General features: G+C 39.9%; 2 protein-coding genes across 2 annotated transcripts; both read left to right on the top strand.

Annotated features, from left to right (window-relative positions):
* Window positions 1-6,971: 6,971 nt before the first annotated feature.
* On the top strand, window positions 6,972-12,577 carry nkx2.7 (NK2 transcription factor related 7). The gene is made up of 3 exons (XM_041042034.1): window positions 6,972-6,978; window positions 10,750-10,998; window positions 12,015-12,577. The coding sequence occupies exons 1-3, from the start codon at window positions 6,972-6,974 to the stop codon at window positions 12,575-12,577; spliced, it is 819 nt and encodes a 272-aa protein (XP_040897968.1).
* Window positions 12,578-17,477: 4,900 nt separating this feature from the next.
* Window positions 17,478-18,709, top strand: nkx3-1 (NK3 homeobox 1). The gene is made up of 2 exons (XM_041042528.1): window positions 17,478-17,752; window positions 18,109-18,709. Exons 1-2 carry the CDS (start codon window positions 17,560-17,562, stop codon window positions 18,513-18,515), a joined length of 600 nt encoding a protein of 199 aa, XP_040898462.1. The 5' UTR covers window positions 17,478-17,559; the 3' UTR covers window positions 18,516-18,709.
* Window positions 18,710-22,653: the final 3,944 nt, after the last annotated feature.

Below are 22,653 nucleotides of genomic sequence, written 5' to 3'. Positions count from 1 at the left end.
TCTGGCATATGGTATGAAATATGTTGCTTTGCTCTTCTTTCACTCTCAGATGTACATCAACACTGACCAGTTTGAAAACAGCCCTTAAATGCTTCGACATTCTTCTCCATCAGTTGCCCTAACACCCCCCCCCCCCCCCCACCACCACCTCAATAACCACACAAAACACACATATGTAGCAAACTGCCATGGCCTGCTGACCTGTTGAGCAAGACAAAGAGTTTGTTTTCTAAAACACTTCTGCTGGATTTTCTAAATTGCTGATTCCCTTCATCACCACCCCTTCAACCCGACCACAAAATCTACAATAAATGTGTCACCCATGACACCGCAATAATATCCAGGGCCATTAGCATTTCTAATTTCCTCAACAACATGAAAAATGGAAATGAAATCAGTCCTCAGGGCTGCAGTCATCCCAGACACTTGGCACCAGATTTTAAAGAACTGAATCTGTCGGTTTCAACTTCAGCTCTCCAACCGATACTGGAACTCAAGAAAAAGCAGGAAAGAAAGTTAAAATTATTCTAAAGAAAGTAACAGGTAAACCAGACACACTCTAAGGTCAATTGCAACCCCGATCATCAACTTTTGACCACAGGTAATCAGGCACTGGCTGCATTTCATTGTCAATTGTTATATGCACTGAAAAAAATGTTGACTCAACTCAATTTTAATATTGAAAGCGGTTGCACGCAATACACATCTAAATCTAGACATATTTTTTAAGTTGACTGTACTTAATATTTTTGAGTAATTTCAAATAAATTATGTAAGCAGTTTCAGCTCATAAATTCTGAGTAGTTTCATTATGTAATTCATATATTGTGGTTAACTAATTTGTTATTGTGTTTTAAATTAAATTGTTTTATTCTACATATGTAAAATATGTTAATTCAATTCACAATTTTATTTAAAACAATCAAAATGCAGATTTAGATGTTGGGGTGGCCGAGAAACCGGGTATGCAACAATGAGTTGTGGCAGTCTGGAGCAATTCCATATTATTTGACAAAATTAGAGTCTTGTTCAAAAACTTCACAGTAAAAAATGCACATTGGGCCAACCAGAAAGACAAAAGTAAGCAAAAAAGGGGAAAAAAAATTCTCAAGAGCACTTCTCAAGAAGAATCAAAATAATACACAACAAAAGAATTCGCTCTAAACTGCCTTTCTGGCTATACCGTTAAAGTTTGGGCCCATGGCAGGAACTACAATCTGGAGCTGTGTTCTGGAGCTGTGCTTCTCTCCTCTAGCCTCCGGCCACCACAGCCTCCTCACTTTTATACTGGTGGACTGCACCTTCTCAAGAAATGGATATCAATTATCTCTTCCAGCACACTTACAATAATCCCAATATTAAATAACATATTATCAAACAGAAGTTCAGTTAAACTTACTTTAAAAACACATATTTCTTTTCAAACAAGTTACATATACAGGTCATTTCACCACAAAAGACAAAACAGCCCTCCCACTCTACCACACTTGGTTTCTTCCCCTGTGAACCCCCCTATTTAACCAAATGGACCGCTCCAGCTCAGGTTTGGCTGTTCCTGGTCTGACAGAGGAAGAAGTGCAACAAAGGAGACAGGTCAACAAAATTTAAATTCAATAAATCAAATACACAATCACAGTGTGTCTTCTCTCCTTCACCCCCTCTTCCAAATGTTCATACCACACACATCACCACCAGCACTTCACACCAGGATCAACATTCTGATAAAATTTACCTGAGAAAGAGTGTGTAGCATATGTGCCTTACTTTAGGGCACAGGGTCTCCCCATGACAGTAGAATAAAACAATTTAATTTAATTTAAAGCACAATAACATATTAGTGAACCACAATATATGAATTACATAATGAATTTAAGTAAATTAAACAAACAAAAATCAGAGTAACAAATACTCCGAATTTTTGTGCTGAAACTGCTTATATAATTTATTTGAAATTACTAGTACAGTCAAAAAATATGTTGATGAATGTATTGCGTGCAACCACTTTCAATATTAAAATTGAGTAAATTAAAACATTTTTTTCAGTGTGTGGTGGTCTATGCTCCGACTTCTGACCCACAATGAAAAACCAAGCCCAACAACACAAGCAATGAGGGCAGGGTTTAAACACATATCCCACACTGAGGTGTGTGTTGTAGTGAGAAGAATGTGTCATGTGAGAGTAACAAGTGTCATGTGGCCTTCAGTCAACTACTACTTGAACTTGCAAATAAGCTTTGTTTGATTTCTGTTCTTCCTGTGCTTCACATACCAAAAACCAGTTTCTAAAGCTAATGTCCACATCATCAAAACGTTTCACCTCGGGGATGGCGTGAGCTAACATGACAGCAAGTTGCTGTGGCCTGAGAATCTCTGGTCTGAGCTTCTCAGGCCACCGAGTGCTGCCCCTGTCTTCCCGGGCTTCATCTGAAAAGATGCGCTGCCAGTCTTTCTGCACTGTTCAGGGTTCTCTTTCATAGACATGTCCTCTGAAATCACTGTTAACTGGCTTTATACCAGATTTCCTGGAGTTTGTCTGCCAAGAACCCAGAGGCCCTGACCACATAGCTCCAAGATCTGTTCCCATTTGGTCCCTATATTGTTAGTGACAGTATATACAGTATAGAGACTTTCTTTGTCCTAGTGCATGATTTCCCATTTGGTGACATTAGAGTTTTTGTCCTCACAGCTTCCATCAGACTGAGACTGGGTTTAAATCTATAATCCAACGGGGCCAACAAATTCTTTAATATATCAGTTTCTTTGAGCTTTCTATTGTAAAAGGATTGATTTCCAAAGATTGGCCGTGCATGAATAAGTTCTTTTCTATGCCTTGCATGTGCTGAAACTAACAGTGCATCCAGCTCTTTGTGGTAAATGATAAAGTAGCTGCTCTATGAAGCACAACTCATCAGCATGTAACGTTGCTATGGTTTGCCACATCCCTTCAGTGCTCTGTACGTGTGACAAATCCTGCAGGACCCATGAGGGAAGATGAAGGACACAGAGAGCACCTCCTGATGAAAATGAACTTTCTTAAACTTGAGCACAAACGAGCTGAAACTGCAAAGTGTCTGTTTGGTTTGAGAGCCTGAGGAAAAGAGGGGGCAGAACGCAAGAGGCTCCGTGGACGCTAATCTCAGTCAGAGGGAGATATAATTTCATGCCTATTTAGAGAAGAGTCCTGAAGGGCTTTCTCATCAGCCGCTCTCCAGTCTCATGGATAGGTGATGCAGCAGCTCTGCACACAGATTCTATCATCTCCCTCTTTAAAGAGACATTCACTCTCGTCTCATCAATGAATTTAACACAAGCACGATGGACACAACAAGACAGTTCTGAATGTCTCCATATGGTCAGTGTAGACATCTGCCTCTAGACTGAGTCTTTTTGCCCAGTTACATTGCTGCAGTTATGTAGTGGGCAGCTTTTAAAAGCAATTGGGATCGAATTACTGCTTTCAACACACAGAAACATCTTGTTGCCAGGAAACATTTGAACAGATTTTTGACCCTGCCTATTCACTTTGTTGCCTGTTGCTTGGACTGCTGCCGAGTGTATCACCACCCTGACAATCACAACCAGAGTAATAATGAATAATGACCAAATTAGAATATCATTATGCAGATGCAATTCATACCATCTGCTTGTGTTTTTTTAATCCAGTTACAATGTTGTAGTACCTTCTGCTTCGAAGCGATGCTGTGTAAAGCTTCTGCACGTGCACGTCTGTGAAATACATCTGCCTGCAGTGCTCACAGTGTCACCCAAACATGAGCAATAAATGCACGAATTCTTGCATGCAGACCTCAAAAAAGTACGCTGATCCTGACAGCAGGGTTGCACAGCATTCAGGGGTGATGCATGCCCTCCTCGGGCAAACACTGACCCTGCAGCCGGTCATCATAAATGGCCATGAAGCTTCTGCCTGCAATCTGCAGGCAGAAGCAACAAACCCACCATTGTTTGTCACTGCTTTAACCTCTTGATCAAATTCTGAGGGAGGAAAGCAATGTATCCATGGTGCATGCATAGTGTCAGCAATTTGATGGGACAAATGAACAATGCACTGTGGTTAGTGCGGTACGGCAATTGCCTCTCCCCTCTCCCAGTGTGTTTTATATTCATTATGTCCTTCTCTTTCCCATGAAACTTGTGGCATATTCATCAGCAGTGTGACAAATTAGATGTGCAGTGAAATGGAGTATGACTGAGAGCAGTGGAAGATTAGATCCACTCCAATCTTACCCAGCAATCACTATCCCTTCATTTCTGTGGGGAAATACCCAAGGACGGGAAAGAAAATTAGATCAAATTTTACTGAAGAAAGCGCTGGAGTGGCAGGGGAAAGAGATGAAACAGACCATTTCTGCCAAAGCATCTCTAGATTTGTCTTGGAATCAAATGCAATGCAATTTTTCATTCTGGATATGCTGACTACGTCAAGCTGCACATTCACTCTGGCTGCACAGCTGCACGGAAAATATAGGTAGATGGATAAACATTAAGTAATAAGTTCACTGCATTTTGCCTCCATCCATTTTTTCCAATTTGCACAACACTGTGCTATTTGTGCACCCCAACGTCTGCCTTAGCCAATCAGACTGATGGAGCCAACTGAGCAACATATTCAGTCACTTCACTAGTGCAGCTGAAATGCTCTTGAACGCTTTCAGATGTTGCTTTCTCTTGCAGCACCTGACTGTTTGAACAGCTCTCCAGCTGAACATTGAACATTTGGAAAAGATAGGCAGGATGAGGCCTTGTTCCACACATAGACTGTATGTGCTGATTCAGTTTTAAGCACAGATAATTTACAGTTTCCGTAGTTCCATTTCCACTTGTCTCATACTACTTCTTAGCTTGTTTGTAAGACATGCACAAACCTTCTGTAAGACTTAGAGAAACACGACAACAAAAGACAGGAGCATAGAAGTGAAACTCTATAGATTTTCTAGAGAAAGATTTTGAGTTTATGCATATATTCTTACATATTTTTACATGCATATATTCTGTTCTCTTACTTATTGATCATTAAATGTGAATAAATCCATCCTTTAATAAGAGCCCTCAGAATTGACAGTGTGGCAGAGACATCTAGTGGCTGAAAACAGGCTGCACCAGTTTCTTCACACAGGACAAAAAGCTTCAGCAAACAAATAGTAATTCCATTTAAAAGGACAAATCTGCAAGCATTGCACACTTTAGCTAAAGCTTGCATATTCATGTAGCAGTCAAACTTAAATGATTATTTAAAATATGTCATTTTGATTGTTCTGCATTCTCAGAATTAATCTGTTGCAATTCCTTATCCATAATTTTGTTCATCAAACAATATATATCAAAAATATCAAAAATATGGTACTATAATATGGTAACAATCACTCAAAATTTGCTGTTTTTACACTTATAGTACAGAACAGATGAGCACAGCTCAAAGACACTGAGAACCCTGATAATAGATCTGCATTATTGAAGTTGAATTTCTATTTCACTCCATTACACCACAAAAAAGTAATGTAAGTCAGGCAGTAATAGTTTAGGTAAGATGTCATTGTTACTGTGAAACACTGGTGCAGTTTGGCTCTAATTTGGCTGAAACATGAGTCCAACAAAAGATGCATTACCACAGGTGTACATGCCCCAGAGCGAACTAGATTAAAACATTTTCCAAGGTGTCTGAATTCAGATGGGACCTACAATCTGTGGCGCTAATTACTAAAGTGGAAATTCAAATGAGCCGAAGTGTTGTAGAGCAGGAGATGATACACGAACAGGTTGAAGTGATATTTATCTGATCAGATACATAGATTTTGACATGTGTAACACCAGAATTCACGTGTCCTTTTCACTGAGTTTCTGTATTAGCATGTAGATAGTGTAAGAAAACTCTTACATATCTTATGACGACTGGATGAATCTACGTCGCATAACATTTTGATGAGAAGCTTCAGTTGCATGTTGGCCAAAGGAAAGGCTGGCTTCAGTTTCACTCAGTGCAAGGCCACTCTATCTCCTCTTTCAGCTGCTATCAGCCTCCTATTTTTCTGTATGATGAATTAGGGGTATTTTGTGGTAAACTGTACTTAGCTAGCTTCTTATATTACAGTGAGGGGACATATGGTGGAATCAATAGGAGAGGCTTTGATTTTAAGGAGCAGGAGTGACAGAAACTCATTGCTCCGAGCCTTCAGAGAACACTGCTGTAGTGATTAAGTAATTTACCCATCAAACTGGACACCCTGAAATGCCCAAGATGTCAAACAATTCACAGTTAACTTGTGAAGTTTTTTTTTCACCTTTGAAGTTCAGGTTTCTTAGTTTGTCAGTATAAGGTGTGCTTGTTTCACACAATATCACCGTTGAAAACCTAAAAATTGCATTAAACTTTGAGGCTCTGCTCATCCAACAGGTCCAGGAAGAAACCAAAGCAGCATCTACAGCAGATACAGATGTTGAAGAGCACATTTATGATAAATAGATAAGAAATAAAATATCAATTTTTATCTCAGTACAATCGTAGTAGTTTAATTCCTTAATGAATGCTGTGCTGCTTGCCTTGGTCAGAGCATTCTCACTGTTCTCACTGCAGGACGAGCAGTAGTCTTCTGTGTTTTTGTTATGGCCTGAGCAGCAGCAGCAGCAAGCTGCCGTCACACTGCTCAGATACTTAGTTTCTCACTTGCTGGGTCAGTTACTTGTTCTTCTGCCTGCTCTGCTACTTGCTGCCATGCTCCTTCAATTTCTCACTGAAAACTGAAAATAGCAGTGACCCTGGTAAGACTTCTCTGGGTACTAATAGTTATCAGTGTCTTTTTCTTGTTATTGTTCTGAGAATAAATGTCTGTGTTCTGTTGATGAAATGTGTCTTCACTTGTTAATCCAAAGGCAGGAGGTCCATCAGGTCCATCATTTCCTTTAGGCCTTCTTAAAAAGTTGTACCAGACATGGACAATCACAAATACAGTGGTGTGATGTACAGTGGGTACATAAAGTATTCAGACCCCCTTAAATTTTTCACTCTTATATTGCAGCCATTTGCTAAAATCATTTAAGTTCACTTTTTTCCTCATTAATGTACACACAGCACCCCACATTGACAGAGAAACACAAAATTGTTGATTTTTGCAGGTTTATTAAAAAAGAAAAACTGAAATATCACACGGCCATAAGTATTCAGACCCTTTGCTCAGTATTTAGTAGAAGCACCTTTTTGACCTAATACAGCCATGAGTCTTTTTGGGAATGATGCAACAAGTTTTTCACACCTGGATTTGGGGATCCTCTGCCATTTCTCCTGAGCACTCTGGAGAAGGTTTTCATCCAGGATATCCCTGTACTTGGCCGCATTCATCTTTCCTTCGATTGCAACCAGTCGTCCTGTCCCTGCAGCTGAAAAACACCCCCGCAGCATGATGCTGCCACCACCATGCTTCACTGTTGGGACTGTATTGGACAGGTGATGAGCAGTGCCTGGTTTTCTCCACACATAGCGCTTAGAATTAAGGCCAAAAAGTTCTATCTTGGTCTCATCAGACCAGAGAATCTTATTTCTCACCATCTTGGAGTCCTTCAGGTGTTTTTTAGCAAACTCCATGCGGGTTTCCATGTGTCTTGCACTGAGGAGAGGCTTCCGTCTGGCCACTCTGCCATAAAGCCCCGACTGATGAAGGGCTGCAGTGATGGTTGACTTTCTAGAACTTTCTCCTATCTCCCGACTGCATCTCTGGAGCTCAGCCACAGTGATCTTTGGGTTCTTCTCTCCCGATTGCTCAGTTTGATCGGACGGCCACCTCTGTGAAGGGTTCTAGTCATCCCAAATGTCTTCCATTTAAGGATTATGGAGGCCACTGTGCTCTTAGGAACCTTAAGTGCAGCAGAAATGTTTTTGTAACCTTGGTCAGATCTGTGCCTTGCCACAATTCTGTCTCTGAGCTCTTCAGGAAGTTCCTTTGACCTCATGATTCTCATTTGCTCTGACATGCACTGAGCTGTAAGGTCTTATATAGACAGGTGTGTGGCCTGCCTAATCAAGTCCAATCAGTATAATCAAACACAGCTGGACTCCAATGAAGGTGTAGAACCATCTCAAGGATGATCAGAAGAAATGGACAGCACCCAAATTAAATATATGAGGGTCACAGCAAAGTGTCTGAATACTTATGGCCGTGTGATATTTCAGTTTTTCTTTTTTTTAATAAATCTGCAAAAATTTCAACAATTTCGTGTTTCTCTGTCAATATGGGGTGCTGTGTGTACATTAATGAGGAAAAAAATGAACTTAAATGGTTTTAGAAAATGGCTGCAATATAACAAAGAGTGAAAAATTTAAGGGGGTCTGAATACTTTCCGTACCCACTGTATATATTGTATGATCATCCTGCATCAGGGCTCCTGCACTTTACCCACATTATGTGTGTAATTTATATGGACTCCCTGTGCACTCATGCAGGTCAGGTTGACTGGAAAATTTAGACAGCCTTCAGGTGTGGATGTGATTTTGGGTTAAAACATATTCATTGTTTTGTGTAAATCATTCAGTTCAAATGATGGTTCACTTTGTTAAAACTGTTTTCTTAAGGTTGGAGCTGAGGCTGGACTACAAAGCCCGAGGGGGGGGGGGGGTCCCAGACCCTCCAGGGAGAATTCAAACTCACAAAATGTTAGCCTGTTTGTGGAAATTCAATGACTTGAAAATTTGTTACATACTGCATTCACAACTAAAGCATATTATGAATACCAGTAATAAAGGCCTCAGGAGGCAACAGCAGTAGTGTTATCTAATCCTGAGGCTCCATGTTGTAAAGAAGCCCTGTGACAAAAAGGCTCTATTGTTTTTACACAGGAATTACACCCCAGAAAGTATGTACAACCAGGACATGGATAAATACCAGATACCTATAACACAAACAAGGCACAGAGACTCATTAACTAATTACAGTAGCTCCAGGCTCTCTTATACATGTTGTGTATAAGAGAGATGTGATTTTAACTTTCAGAAATTAATACAATTATTGGTCCTGTATAGTTGAATAGTAAGTTAAACCCCAGAAACAGGGACCTATAATGAGATGTGGGTGATTTCTACAGGACACAGCAACTGGGTTTACTACTGGAAATTAAACCACAGATGCATTTTAAATGGCCTCTAAGGCAGCAGCAGTGTGGTTGATTTTATTTCAGACAACACAGGTTTCAAACCCGCCTCAGTTCTTTTCAACAGCAGCTAATGATAATGAGCTAATGACAGATCAGCAGCCCTCCACCATTCCTCTTCTCAGGACTGTGTGGATGTTTACTGGCTGTTTTGTTCATTCTGTCCATAGAGTTCAGTGAACCGCAAGCATAGATCCCCCCAAATATAACCCAAGAGCAGTTCTAACTGGCCTACATGTAGGTAATCAGGATAACTTCCTGAATTTTTCAGTAACTCAACATGTGGCAATCAGTCAGCAGGCAGGCCTTAAAATTATATAAACTAACAGAGCAGTTTAGAGGCTGTGAGTTTGAGTGTCATCTCTTCTTTTTTCTGGAGCAGTAGACTTTTACCATGATAGCACAATGCACATGTAAACTACTGTGTGTGACATTCATTAACTGATGAAAGCATTAACCAGTCACATAAACCCATAGTGATTTTGATCACATCTAAACACTGAGAAACAGCTCATTGTGACCATTAGTTATGCATACACTACTACTGTACCTTTGAATGTTCTCATTTGCTATTTCTCCCATTGTTCTAAATAAAGGACCAATCAACAGTCTCAGTCACTGCTTTGAAAACCATGCTCAGGCCTATAAGTGCCTCCTATACATCCTGCAGTGGGACAGCCCGTGTCTGTCCTTGTTCCTGTCTGTGTGGACGCGCGTCTCGGCCTCAGTCATGCATTGCAGGCTGGCGCCGCCGCCTCTCCACTTCCACAACATCAGGTGTAATGTTACTGTTTGTTGTGGCCTGGGAACACTAATAACGTGGCTGGAAAACAATGTTGATGGCAAAAGCTGTTCAACATCACCCAAGATCACTCAACCCCCGAGGACCTGCGCGCTGATTAAGTGGCTTTACTCGGCTCAGCAGAAGGGTGGTTTGGGTACATACTGAATACATTACAACCCCCCCCCCCCCCAACTCCACCCACCCCACCACCTTTTTTTAACTGGTTAATTAAGCTGGGATAGTTTCATTTGTTTCCAATTTTGCGGTCAAAAACATTATGTCTGTGTATCCAAGAAACAAAAAAGGAAAGTTTTATCCTCGTTTTAAGAGCAGTCTGATTCAAAATGACTTTTTAAAAATAAAGCTTTCGCAGAGAGCAAATCTGCCTGCCTGTCTCAAAATGATTAAAAATAAAACCATTTAGCAGAGAACCCTTGAAATTCGTTCAAAGGTTTACAGTAATAGTCAACCACAGTATTATCTGTTAATTAACCTTCTTAATTACAGCTCCTCGCACACACAGGCAGAGGGGTGGATATGATGAGAGGTGTTCCTGTAAGGTGAGAAGAGAAGGAGCTGCACAGGCAGGGTGTTGGCCGGTGTTTTGGAGAGGGGTGACAGATATATCTCTTCCCTTGCTCTTTAGCTAGACCCTTGAATGATTTAAATCTTCCCAGGCCCTCACTCATCAGTCAGTTAAGAGATACGTCCGGTAGCATCAGCAGCAGCTCGAGCACAGCGCGTGAAAATAGAAACAAAAATAATTTACAGCCATAAAACCATTTTTAAAAACAGGGTGGGGATGCATCCAGGTTCAACTTCGACCTCTACGCCTTTTTCTGTCAAGGATATTTTGAAGCTGGAGCACCACCATGACTTTGAAAATGAATTTCTGATGACTGATCAAGTTGTTCCGATGCATCATCAGCACATGCACGCCGCGTCCCGGAGCGGGGACTTCTATGACGGCCAGCCAGAACCGTGCGTCTCCGGGATGCAGGAGAAGCTGCACCCAGAAAATACTCACTACTCAGCAGCAGAAGAGGAGATAAATGAGCAGGGTGAGATGGTACAGGCTGTACATCATGGTCAGATTAGTTCCTTTTTATACACTGATGGATGTTTCCGTGGGGTTTGGCAGCCTTGGCGCAACCGGGGCCTCTGGAGCGTGATACCTGGGATGAAACGCGGCCTATAACCTGCTGCATTTGCATTTTCCTTTACATCTCTCTGTTTATGAAAACAGAAACAAATATAATAAACAAGAATTTTACTTAAGTAATCCATGATGTGTGTGGAAACCCATGTATTTATAATATTTTGCCACCAAACATCCAAAAATAATCACACGTTCAACAGGATAAGAATAAGAATTGGCTTGAGACAAATAGGATTATTGTTGTTATTATTATTATTATTATTTGGTCACTGTGATCAGCTGCAAGCCTTAATGGTAACCACGCTGTGGGTACAAATATGTTTTGTTTGCTGCTCTTTTTTTCTGCTAAATTTAATCGATCCATTAACTTCAAGATCAAATTTTAAGTCAGGTAAAGTTTGGCAAATAATAACTATAACTATAATTATCTTTTGATAAATCGTGTCGTCTTCAAAACGTCCAAAATAATCAAATTTACATCTTCCAACATCTTTTTTTTAATCTGTCTTTGTTATTTTCAGTTTCACCTTTTTCCCAACAAGTGGCAGAAGTATAAATTGCATTTTATGAAATGTATTTATATGAATAGGCTTCAAAATATAGCCCATTGCAAAATTAATGCAATGGAAACAATTAGAAATACGTGGTTTATTTCAGTGCAGTGTATAAAAAAAGAAGATAAAAGAAACATAATCAGATTTGACTTAACTAACTTTTAGTAAATAAATATTTATATAGACACACGTGACATTATCCAATTCCATCAACAGATTTTTTATTTTATTTTAGAAAATCAAATTATAATGTGCATAGTCTATATGTATAAAATACATAGCTGTGATATGGTTTACTGGTTTTGAATTTTATTGTCTAAGTTTCAATAAATTTGATTTTCTTCAACTGTTTTCTGTTGTGCAGAGATGAGCGGTCCTGACAGTTCGCCTGACTGCGGCAAAGACGCAAAAAGCAGACCTAGGCTGCGCAGGAAGCCCCGGGTGCTCTTCTCTCAGTCCCAGGTGTCTGAGCTGGAGAGGCGCTTCCGACAGCAGCGCTACCTGTCCGCCCCGGAGAGAGAGCACCTGGCCCACATCCTCCAACTCACCTCCACCCAGGTCAAAATCTGGTTTCAGAACAGGAGGTACAAATGCAAGCGTCAGAGGCAGGACAAGTCTCTGGAGCTGGCGGGTTATCCAGCTGCACCGAGGAGGGTGGCGGTGCCGGTGCTGGTGCGGGACGGGAAGCTCTGCAGCGCAGGTTCACATTCATCACCTTACAACGTGGCTCTCGGACATTATAATCCCGTGTTTGGATACGGAAACGGCAGCGTGTATGGCTGCAGTTATCACAGCGTGTCTCCTACAGCCAATATGACCGCGGCACACATGTCTAATAACCAGCTGCTTGATTTAACAGGCAGCAGTGAGGGGCCCTTCAGCCATGGACACTTTCAGGCTTCATTACAGGGTGTGAGGGGCTGGTGATTATAGGGATACAAACGCTCTGTGTAGTAGAAAACTATCAGAGATTTCAGTGTCAAACTTTTATTTGTATATTTTGTATGGGCTTGTGTGGATCTGTTGTCAGTTTTCTCTTGTCGAAAAAGTCGCAGACAAATTAAAACACTGTACTGAAGAGTAGATTCTTTATTATTATATATTTTTTAATTTTAACTTCGATCATATATTTCACAGTATAAATAGATACAATAAAATACATGTAATTTCATATTGTTTTCTATTTTATATTAATACGTTTACATGTTTTGTTTTTGTGATACAGTAAGACACGTAATGTGACAGTGTTTGTTGTTTATCTGTTTTTGAAGGTTTTTCAAAATACAATCGCATAAAGGAAGACGATTTTTTTTTAAATGTGAAAACCTATTTCCTACTTTTACCAGGAATGATGTAAAAAAAAAACTTTATTTTTAGATGTCTTTAATGTATAATAAACTCTAACTAAATAATATCAATTTTGAAAAGACCTCTCGATCCATTGCTTTCAGTTAAACTGTGTAATGTTCCTCTTAAGATCCAATTAAAAACAACATACCTGATTAGAAACCCCTCAGCGGGCTAATTGGTCACGGAGCTTTCGTCTGTGCAGTTAGGCAAAGACAGCCATCACAGAGATAATGGATGAAGTGACATCTGACCTGACTGCGCTGACTCTATCAAACTGAGCTCATCATTGTCCCATTCACAAATCCGCTGATAAGACTGGAGAGCTTGTCCTGTCCCGGAGCTTTGCTTGGTAAACAAACCCGCAGACACGGTGGCTCTTTAACTTTTTCAAACTTTCAATCAAACGGGAAACGGTTCCAGTCTGACCTGTCACTCATCGATGAGCCGCAGATAAGACTGAATTTACTTTCATTTAATTTCTCTCATTTTCACCCTGCTGGTTGGTTATTAAACATAAGTCCAGGACCTGAAAGTACTGTGTTACATGGCAACTTTATTTAAAAAAAAAAAAAAAAAGAATGAAAATCCACAATGAAATGTGGAGGAATTTAAAATAATCAACCATAAATAAATAAATTTGTCACAAAGAGGGTTTGGTGAAATTTCATCCAAATAATAATGAAAGAATTGAGCAAAATTTGAGTGTATGTATGTCTGTGTGTGTGTGTGTCAGTGTGTCACTTTTAATGGATATGGACACTGATCCAAAGGGCCTGAGGAGGAGGACAAGCACCTCTGGGGGGGAGGGGAGCTGAAGGAGCATCTCTGCAAAGATAAGGATGAAGCTGCAGACATAGAGGAGACCAGAGACACTTCAAGAGATCAGATAATGCTGGTGTGTGTGTGTGTGTGTGTGTGTGTGTGTGTGTGTGTGAGAGAGAGAGAGAGAGAGAGAGAGAGAGAGAGAAGAAGACTTTGCATGTTGGTGGGTGTCTTTGAAAACTCAATGGTTTTAAAATGTGATTCATTTGTTCATTTTATCTAATATTTATTTCTACAAAAGAAATACTTACAATCACAAACTGCCATATATATATATATATATATATATATTTAAACACACACACACACATACACACATCATTCAGATGAAGCTGCCCGTCAAGCCAACCACAGTAGCTTAGATACACAGTATGACAGTTTACGGTAAGACTGGCATTAAAAGCAGCTTTAAAACATGCAAGGTCAGTTTAAAGGTCCTGGTACTTTAGGTCAGGGGTAGAGAGAGATGTCGCCTGTCATGGGGCCCAGCAAATTTATAGGCTGACACTCAGTGTGAGGTCCAGTGACAAGTCAAACATGATTTAACATGAATTCTGACCCTTTTGGCACATTTAGCTGTGTATCTATAACTGTTGTCATGTAGAGATATGCACACGTGATGATTGCAGACAGAGCAGGCAATTGAGGTGCTAATGGCTCGGAAAGTGGGCTGAGAGAGATGTAGAATAACAAGTTGCCCGTTGTTGAGAGAGAGATGGATGGGGGTGGGTGGGATCTGACAGAGAGATGTATGAATGAAAGCAAGCTGCCCGCCCAAAAAAGATTCTTGATTACACTGTTATGATTCACATTTCATGAGGGTCAGTTTAAATGGAGGATGACGTGAGTCTGGCCATCAGTGAAAGACCCATTATGGTTTACTTAAAAAGGTTTTCGCTCATCCTGTTAACTCATGCTGTAGACAGCCTTACGTCAGCTTCAGAAAGGCAGCTGCCTCATCTTTTAAATCTTTAAAAAAAAAAAAAAAAGCCAGTCTGATAATCCGGTGTTTATACATGATTCACAAATCCAGGATCAGTGTTCCTCTGTCCAACCATCCTCCCAACTAAATCAGCATAAGAGAATGTTGATTCTGTAGTTCTGAACTAAATGAGGATGAAACTGTCCATGGGAGATAAGCACTGGCGGTGAATAATCCGACTCTCTTTAAACTAAATCTTTGGTGAATTAGCTCATTGTGTGGGTTTTCCTGTGATTTCAAGTGACTGCTGGCTTGTTTACTCTGGGAGGACTTGATGAGTCGCTTTAAAGCTCCCTCTAGGGGAGAACTCCCACATCACTTTAACATGACGAATAACTCACTTTTATCAGAATGATCTCATATTCAACACTCTTTTTTTTTTTTAAATTATATTACACACAAAACACGTAAAACAGAAGTTAGTACGATTAAAACATCAGTTAACAAAATATACCAAAGTAACTCTGCGGTTCTCAAAGAGCATTTCCAAAACTTCTACAGGCTGTTTTTCTTCACATTTACTTACTAAAAAGATCAAGAGAGTAAAATAAGATTAAAATTGATCAGTTTGTTGTAATAGAGTTTTGTCTGTAAACCTTAGACTGAACTCATGCAATACCCCAGGTGTAGGATACAGTATAATACAACACTGATGCTGAGCAGATAAAACTCTCACAACAAAGTCTCATTGCTCATCATCCCAGACAAAGAAATGGCAGTAAAACAACAGAAGATTGATGGCACAACAAGGAAAACATTGTCAACACATTTTACCTGCTCTGGAAGACAAACATCTTTCCGGGTTCAAGGGTTAGAGGGTCCACTATGTCATGTCTGTTGCACAGCCATGAGGCTGAATCTCTTTGTGGTGAACGCCCAGGATACGTTAAGTGGGAAAGAAAAATCATTGTTTTCAACTACAAGCAATCACATGGATTGTCTCAGAATAAGGGCAGAGGATGACAGCATCTTTAGAGCGTTAAAGCAGCTATTTGAAATGAATGAAAGCCCCACACGGCACAGCACAGGCCCTCATTGGCCCCAACGTGAACGTGAGACGTATATTTGAAGTGACCAACAGTTTGCATACACTTGAAATAAACTTATGAATTTTCAATGGAACCAAAAAGCTGCTATACATTTTTTTTTTTCAAAGTAAAAGTCCTTAAAAAATCTATTTACACTACTGTATGATCCAAAACTAGACATAAGGGCTTTAAAAACAGAAAGAAGAACTGTGTCTAGACAGAGGGATTCTGTGCTTACAGTTCAACATACTTTTCCAGACAGACGGTTGCAGGCAAAGAATTCAAGGTGAAACATATCATACTGATGATCTTAATACTCTGTTGACAAGACAGTAGCTGGTGCTTAAGAGGAATCTCAGTAGATTTACAACAGATGGCTTTTAGAAATGATGATTCACAACACAGGACAGAACACTTTAAACTTTACATCCATCGGTGTGGATTCATCCATATTCATATTGAACGTGAAATACACAGCACTTAACAGCACATAAAACATGACAACAGAAAAGTTAATTGTTGCGCTTTCATTAAATTAAAGCAAGGATAACACAAGCACTCATCAGTGTGACATGTGGTTGGTGCAGGGGAAGCTGTTGGAGTCAGCAGGGCCAGGGGGGCACAGAGGGGATCGTGTTTATCATACCTATGTTCATGCATTTCCGAATGAAGCGTGAACTCCCAGAGGAACTCAGACACTGCTAGGAAATGTCTCAGTCTCTGGGGAAAGGTCAGGCTGAACCGAGGAGGACAACAAATAAACAGCCACTGAACAATGACTGTGTCTGTTCGGGAGCCGGCCTAAATGTGTCAAACTCATTAGTGCTCCCGTAGGTGTGACCACACACCACTGCAGACAGAGCTGTCTCCCTGCAGCCACAGACAACTGGGAGGCAGGCACTGGACTCGAGACACAAATCCATCTGACCTCTATGACATACAGTTAAACTATACTCTGGAAAACCCCTGTATTTCTAACAACACTGTAAATGTATAATTTATGGTTTATTATGTTTTTATTACATAATAAACCCCAGAGATAAACATTTCTGCTGGATATGAGTAAAATAATTTTCTAGATTGTTGTCAGTGTGAGAACACACTGTTTGTCTGTTCTATACTTAAAAATATTTATTGAGTATTGTGAGTTTGCTTCCCTTGTTGTATGTTTTACATATGTCAATTACTTCACTTCCTGGACATACAGTACTGCATAGGTATTGCATATACATGGGAGCTCAAGCTATAATGTACCAAACATACTGTATTTATATAGTAGAGCCTAAAACTAGTATGATAGAAGCCATGATCAAATAAAATAAAAAAGCTGTAGTTTTAAACAGTTGAAAGTACATAAATTGTGCATTTAACAAAATATGGAAGTCTGTTTATTTCAGTTGGGCAATTTATATGAATAGCTTCATTACAAAAAGGCTAATTAGTTGTACTTAAAAGGTAAAAATGTATTATAAATAATTATTTTTCATAAAACCTTATAATGTGATAAATAAAAATGAAAGTGAACTGAACAGGCAAAACAGAGTTTAAACAGAGTACATAGCCACTTGTCCCGCCCTCTTCACTTGTTGGTGCAGTGTGGATGAACCCGCCTCTGCTCCAGTATAAATTCAGACCGTGTGAGCGTGCAAGGAGACACACAGCTTCAACCACGTCCCTCCGCTGTCACCCCCTGGCACTGAGAGACGTCTGATTTTGCGGATTACTGGATGGAAATGTCTGATACAGTTAAACCTCTAACTTCCTTCCTCATTGAAGACATTCTCTCCATTAAGGACGGCACAAAATGTGATGGAAAATGCAGTTCACAGAAGATGGAAAGATGTTCACAGTGGAAAGAAGAGTCTGAAAAGTTGTCAGAGAAACTCTGCCCTCAGGAGACAACATTTGGAGTGCATACAGGTGAGCTGCAGACTTTCAATGACAAGGAAAGTAATACTGGATAGACAACCAATTAATTCTGTGTATTTGACTTTGATTTGCAGAATAATGTTTTAGAAGATGGAATACAGCATTGTGAGATAAATTATGGGTCTGCATCATCAGAATTTGCTGCAATGTATAGAAAAATATAAGTTCTAAACAGGAAAGCAAAGTTTTCTGGAGATTTTTTTTCATATTTTTGGTTGTTTACCTTATGATAACAAACCTCTTTGTTGAACCACCAATTCAAAGCCTGATACACAGACTACACCATACTGATTAGAAGCGAGTCATTTTCCCCTTTAATGACCTGATCACATCTGTACTTTTCACAGAGTCTCTGGACACATCCTGTCCCAGCACATCGGAGACCAACACATTCTCCTCCACAGGGAAACAGAAGCGCTCCAGGGCTGCGTTTACACACCTGCAAGTGCTTGAACTGGAGAAGAAATTTAACCACCAGAAATACCTGTCCGCCCCCGAGAGGGCTCACCTGGCCAGCACCCTAAGACTGACGGAGACCCAAGTGAAAATCTGGTTTCAGAACCGGAGGTATAAAACGAAACGAAAGCAACAAACGTCAGAGTTCTGTAAGGATGTGTACAAAGGAGAAGGACTGGGTCTGAGAGAGGATTTGGTCCGATCATCACTAATCACCTCCTTCTGCAAAGCTTATCAATACAGACCGTACCTGTGGGACTACAGTGGCCCCTGGGGGCCAACGTTATGGCGAAAGTGAAATGATGCATGAAGCTATGATTTATAACCATAAGCCTATGTTTAGTATTCCTGATATTTATGTTCCTCATCAAAGCTGACCATGTGTTACCTTTCAGCGGGCTGCCTCTTAAAATGGCTTTGCACAATGAACCATTTGAACTTGTGGCAACAGTGTTGATTCATTCATTAAAAAAATAATGTTGATACATTTTACATTTCTTTAAAGCGTTCTGTTAATATGTACAGGGAATAAATCATCCTCGGCTTTTTGGGAATACCTGTCAAAGATCAAACTATGTTTCTGGCAAATTACATCCACTCACATGTTTTTAGTCCAGTTTCTTATAAAAAACTCTATCACAGCAAAATGCTGAGAAAACAGGGAAACTCTTAAACTGTTAAATGGTAATATATCAAATGTAACCTGGGTATGAGTAGTAGCTGTAGCAATGTAGTTGAATTTGAAATTTGTCTGTATGACGTAAACTGTATTGTAAGAACAGCACGGTCACACTAACAATCTGAGTGTTATATACTGCAAACATTCAAAGTATCTGTGTGGAGTTAACATGGTAGAACTACAGAAGATGATAAGACTAGACAGAGATGAGGTGATATTGTAAATGAGGGCTAAAGAATGAGACCTGATTCCTTTAAAGAGCCTCCAGCCTGATTTCATGGAGATAAACTGCTCTTCAACTTTCTTGAGGTGACATCACGGCTAAAACTACGATATGAAACTAAGACACTGCAGTTTCTTATGTGAGACATTCTGGGAGGAAAGGGGGGTTAGCTTAAAATTACTCTCTGGCAATCAAACAAAAACTATAAACTGATTAGTTCATAGAGAAATTGGTCAAAGAACAACGGGAATAAAATAGAAAAAGATGTGAAAATAGACAATACGTCACCCAAAGGAGAAAGTCTGGATGACTGAAACTATGAAAAGTAACAGAGAAATAATCCAAAAAGAGCAAGCATAAAGTTAGCCGCACTGTACTGTAGGAACATATGAGAATAACCATTTAACCAAGATGGTTAAAGTGCATCTTGTTCTTATCCAAAGAGAGTCCACTTGGTCTCGAACATCAGGTTCAATCAGTTTTGCTTGTGCCACTGTGGCATGAAGCTGAGAACCCATCAGGTGGCTCATCTCGTGAATGTGAGAGTGATTATTAAAGTAACAAAACCTGTTTGTTCACATGACTTCTATAGTGGGACATACAGAGATAACAGTGGGGATAAGAAATTGGAAGCCATTCACATGCATCAGACGCTTTTGGTTATTAGAGAAAATTACACAAAATATATGAATTATATAAAAATAATTACATTTTAGAATGGGTTTTTTTTTTCTGACAATGATTCCATTGTCATCCTCGTTGGAAAAAGAACATAAGAGCACACATAGCCACATTTTAACAATTTTAATTATATGGTTGTATACTTCATTGTTGGCCACTTCAAATATGCTGCCAGACATCTGCTTAAACAATGAGCTAATGTGATCAAATTCCAAACAGTTCACATAAAATGGAAATTAAACTAAACCAGATCCATATGTACAGATCAGATTTACAGATATGTCAGAGTTATAGTGCAACACCTCTTCCAAAAATCTATTGACTGTCATGCAATAAAAAGTGGCCCTGCACATAGTTTTAAATGCAATGCAATTTGCCAATGAAATAAAGCCGTGGAGATAATTTTACATGCAATATAGGCCTCATGCTTTGTATTCTACATTTCAAAATATTACTGTGCTTACTGCAGACATGGGCTCTCTACTCATAGCTACGGAGCATATGTATAATCTGGTTTCATGGCAGCTGCATTTGGCCTTTAGCTTTCAGGGCATCTATCAACCACCTGCAGCGGTGTGCCAGTATGAGATACCATATATGTCCTGGAGCTGCCTCGCCACAGGTTTCAGATGTGGAATGTAGTTTGCTATCTTTTAGAGTATTGATATCATCCTTGCCTTGAATATAGAACATTGTCTCTGTTTGTTATCAGATGGCCTCCTGTGTGTATGTTGCCCTCAGCAGGTAAGGTCACTGCCACCTTCATCACAAGGCCGAACCTTCAGGTTCAGTAGAGTTTGACTATGTTCAAGTTGTTATTGTGTCTATCTGCTTACATGAGTAATATTCTTTAATAGAAAACACATTTTTCACACACATTTTTTAATTTCGACTTTAAAGGGCCAACGTGTAAGTATTTTAGTTTAAAACATTAAAAACTTTACCAAGATTATCAGCAAAATGAATGAAGAAATAACAGTTTTGATGTCATGCCAAATATGTCTCTGTATTGCGTTGCAGAGATATCTACTGAAATTAGTATGCAAACCATCTAGACCCAGCCTGCCCCGTTTGGTAATACCACTTCAAGAGGCGATAGTGAGTCACTGTAGCATCCGGTCTGCACTCAGTCAATATGAGAGGATGAGGAAGTAATAACTGCGAGTAGGCTATAAACCTGCGTTGCAGCCGTCCTCTCTCTGCAGCATTCCTCCACTCTTTCCTCAAGCTCGGCTTCTGATTCTGCTTCTCTAGCTGCTCTCACTCGAGATCCTGCACCTCTCGTGGTTCGTCCTTTACGCCTGCCACCAATACACCTTCCCTGTCTCTTTGACTGGGTGTGAAATCGCCATGGTCAGTCAAACAAAAACCACAGAAAACAACCAGCTACATAGTCAGATTGCAGGGTAAACCTGTGGGGAAAACATTACTGCCCAATCCATGCAGGTTTGGCAACATGTCAACAAATGCCCTCTGCTGAGGTTTATTGAAACTCAATGTTATCTCAATATGAGGGTGAGAGTTGAAAGCAAGTGGAAAGGACAAGGATGTGTATAAGTCAGATTAATGTACCCATATGCTAATTATTTCACTACAATGTTGAATTGTGAGCAGACAGTATCAGATGGTGGAAAAACTAAAATATATTTGTACAGCTTCAGCCAGTCTAGGAGTTGCTCTGTGACTACACCCGGTGCAGAATTTGGGGTGGATGAAAACCACTGCATCAGAGCTTCAGCTGCTGTCTTGTACGGTTTCTTGCTTTAAAATATATTGACATCATTGTAAAGTGTCAAAATTTATGGAACAAAACCCAGAATGGGTTAATGCAATAAAAAGTCTTCATTTGGATGCTGTAAAAATTATATATTTAAAGCATTGCAGGGTGTGGGTCTTTTATAACAAGACATTTCACTCCGTCGCAGTATCTCTAGTGTAAGTGGAGAGGATCTCTTAGTCACTCAATTCACAGTAGCCAAATGTGAGTAAACTTAAGGTGTGGTTAAAGGGTGTAAAACTTGCCCTTTGGCTGATTTCCTCAAATGAAAAGGAAAGTTCCTATCTACTGTCATTTATGAGTTGCCAAAGAAAACAATTCACAAATTCACCAGAAATCACAATTAATTCATCCAGACTTTCACAATAAAGTTCACCGCTTTTAATAAAAGCAGCATTCCATCAATGTGGCCGATGAAGAACCTGCCTCATGCAGGTTGGCATGCTGAGCTGACTCAGTACAGCGCCTAAGAGTACTGATAAGATGGCATGCAGGACTTAGGGCTTTACATATTTAAGAAGGGCAAGTTTGTTGTAACACAACCAAAGTGTGAGCAGAGGACTGATGGAATTGATAAAGGGAGAGTTGAGAGCTCCCACACCAGTAACCGTCACTTCCCGCATAGGGATCTATCTGTCTTGTACCCAGACGAGTAGTGTCAAAAGATTATCATAACCTTATTTTTCTTATTCCTTAGTGAGACAAAATAGTTTGTCCCCATATTCTTCTTCATCATTCCTTTAACTTTTTTGTTACCTTTGATTGTCTCACACCATCCTATCCAAACACTGTACTGTACTGTACTGTACTGTACTGTACTGTACTGTACTGTGCTGTGACGTGACGTGTCTTACAGTGTAGAAGCTGAGGAAATGAAACGAATCTTAACTCTTGATTTCCTTAAACTAAAGCTGAGTTTTGATCAACAATGCCAGCGGCTGCACCATTCACTCTTGGAGTAAACAGGTAATTAGACATGAAGAGGGCAGATAGCATCTGTTTTGACGGCATTGAAAATCTGACAGTATCTCTCAGTGTCTCTCAGGCCGTATATGAACACGCTCATCAGATAAAGG

Source organism: Toxotes jaculatrix, chromosome 7, assembly GCF_017976425.1.
Source record: "Toxotes jaculatrix isolate fToxJac2 chromosome 7, fToxJac2.pri, whole genome shotgun sequence".
Taxonomy (NCBI): domain Eukaryota; kingdom Metazoa; phylum Chordata; class Actinopteri; family Toxotidae; genus Toxotes; species Toxotes jaculatrix.
This window is presented reverse-complemented; position numbering and strand designations above follow the sequence as displayed.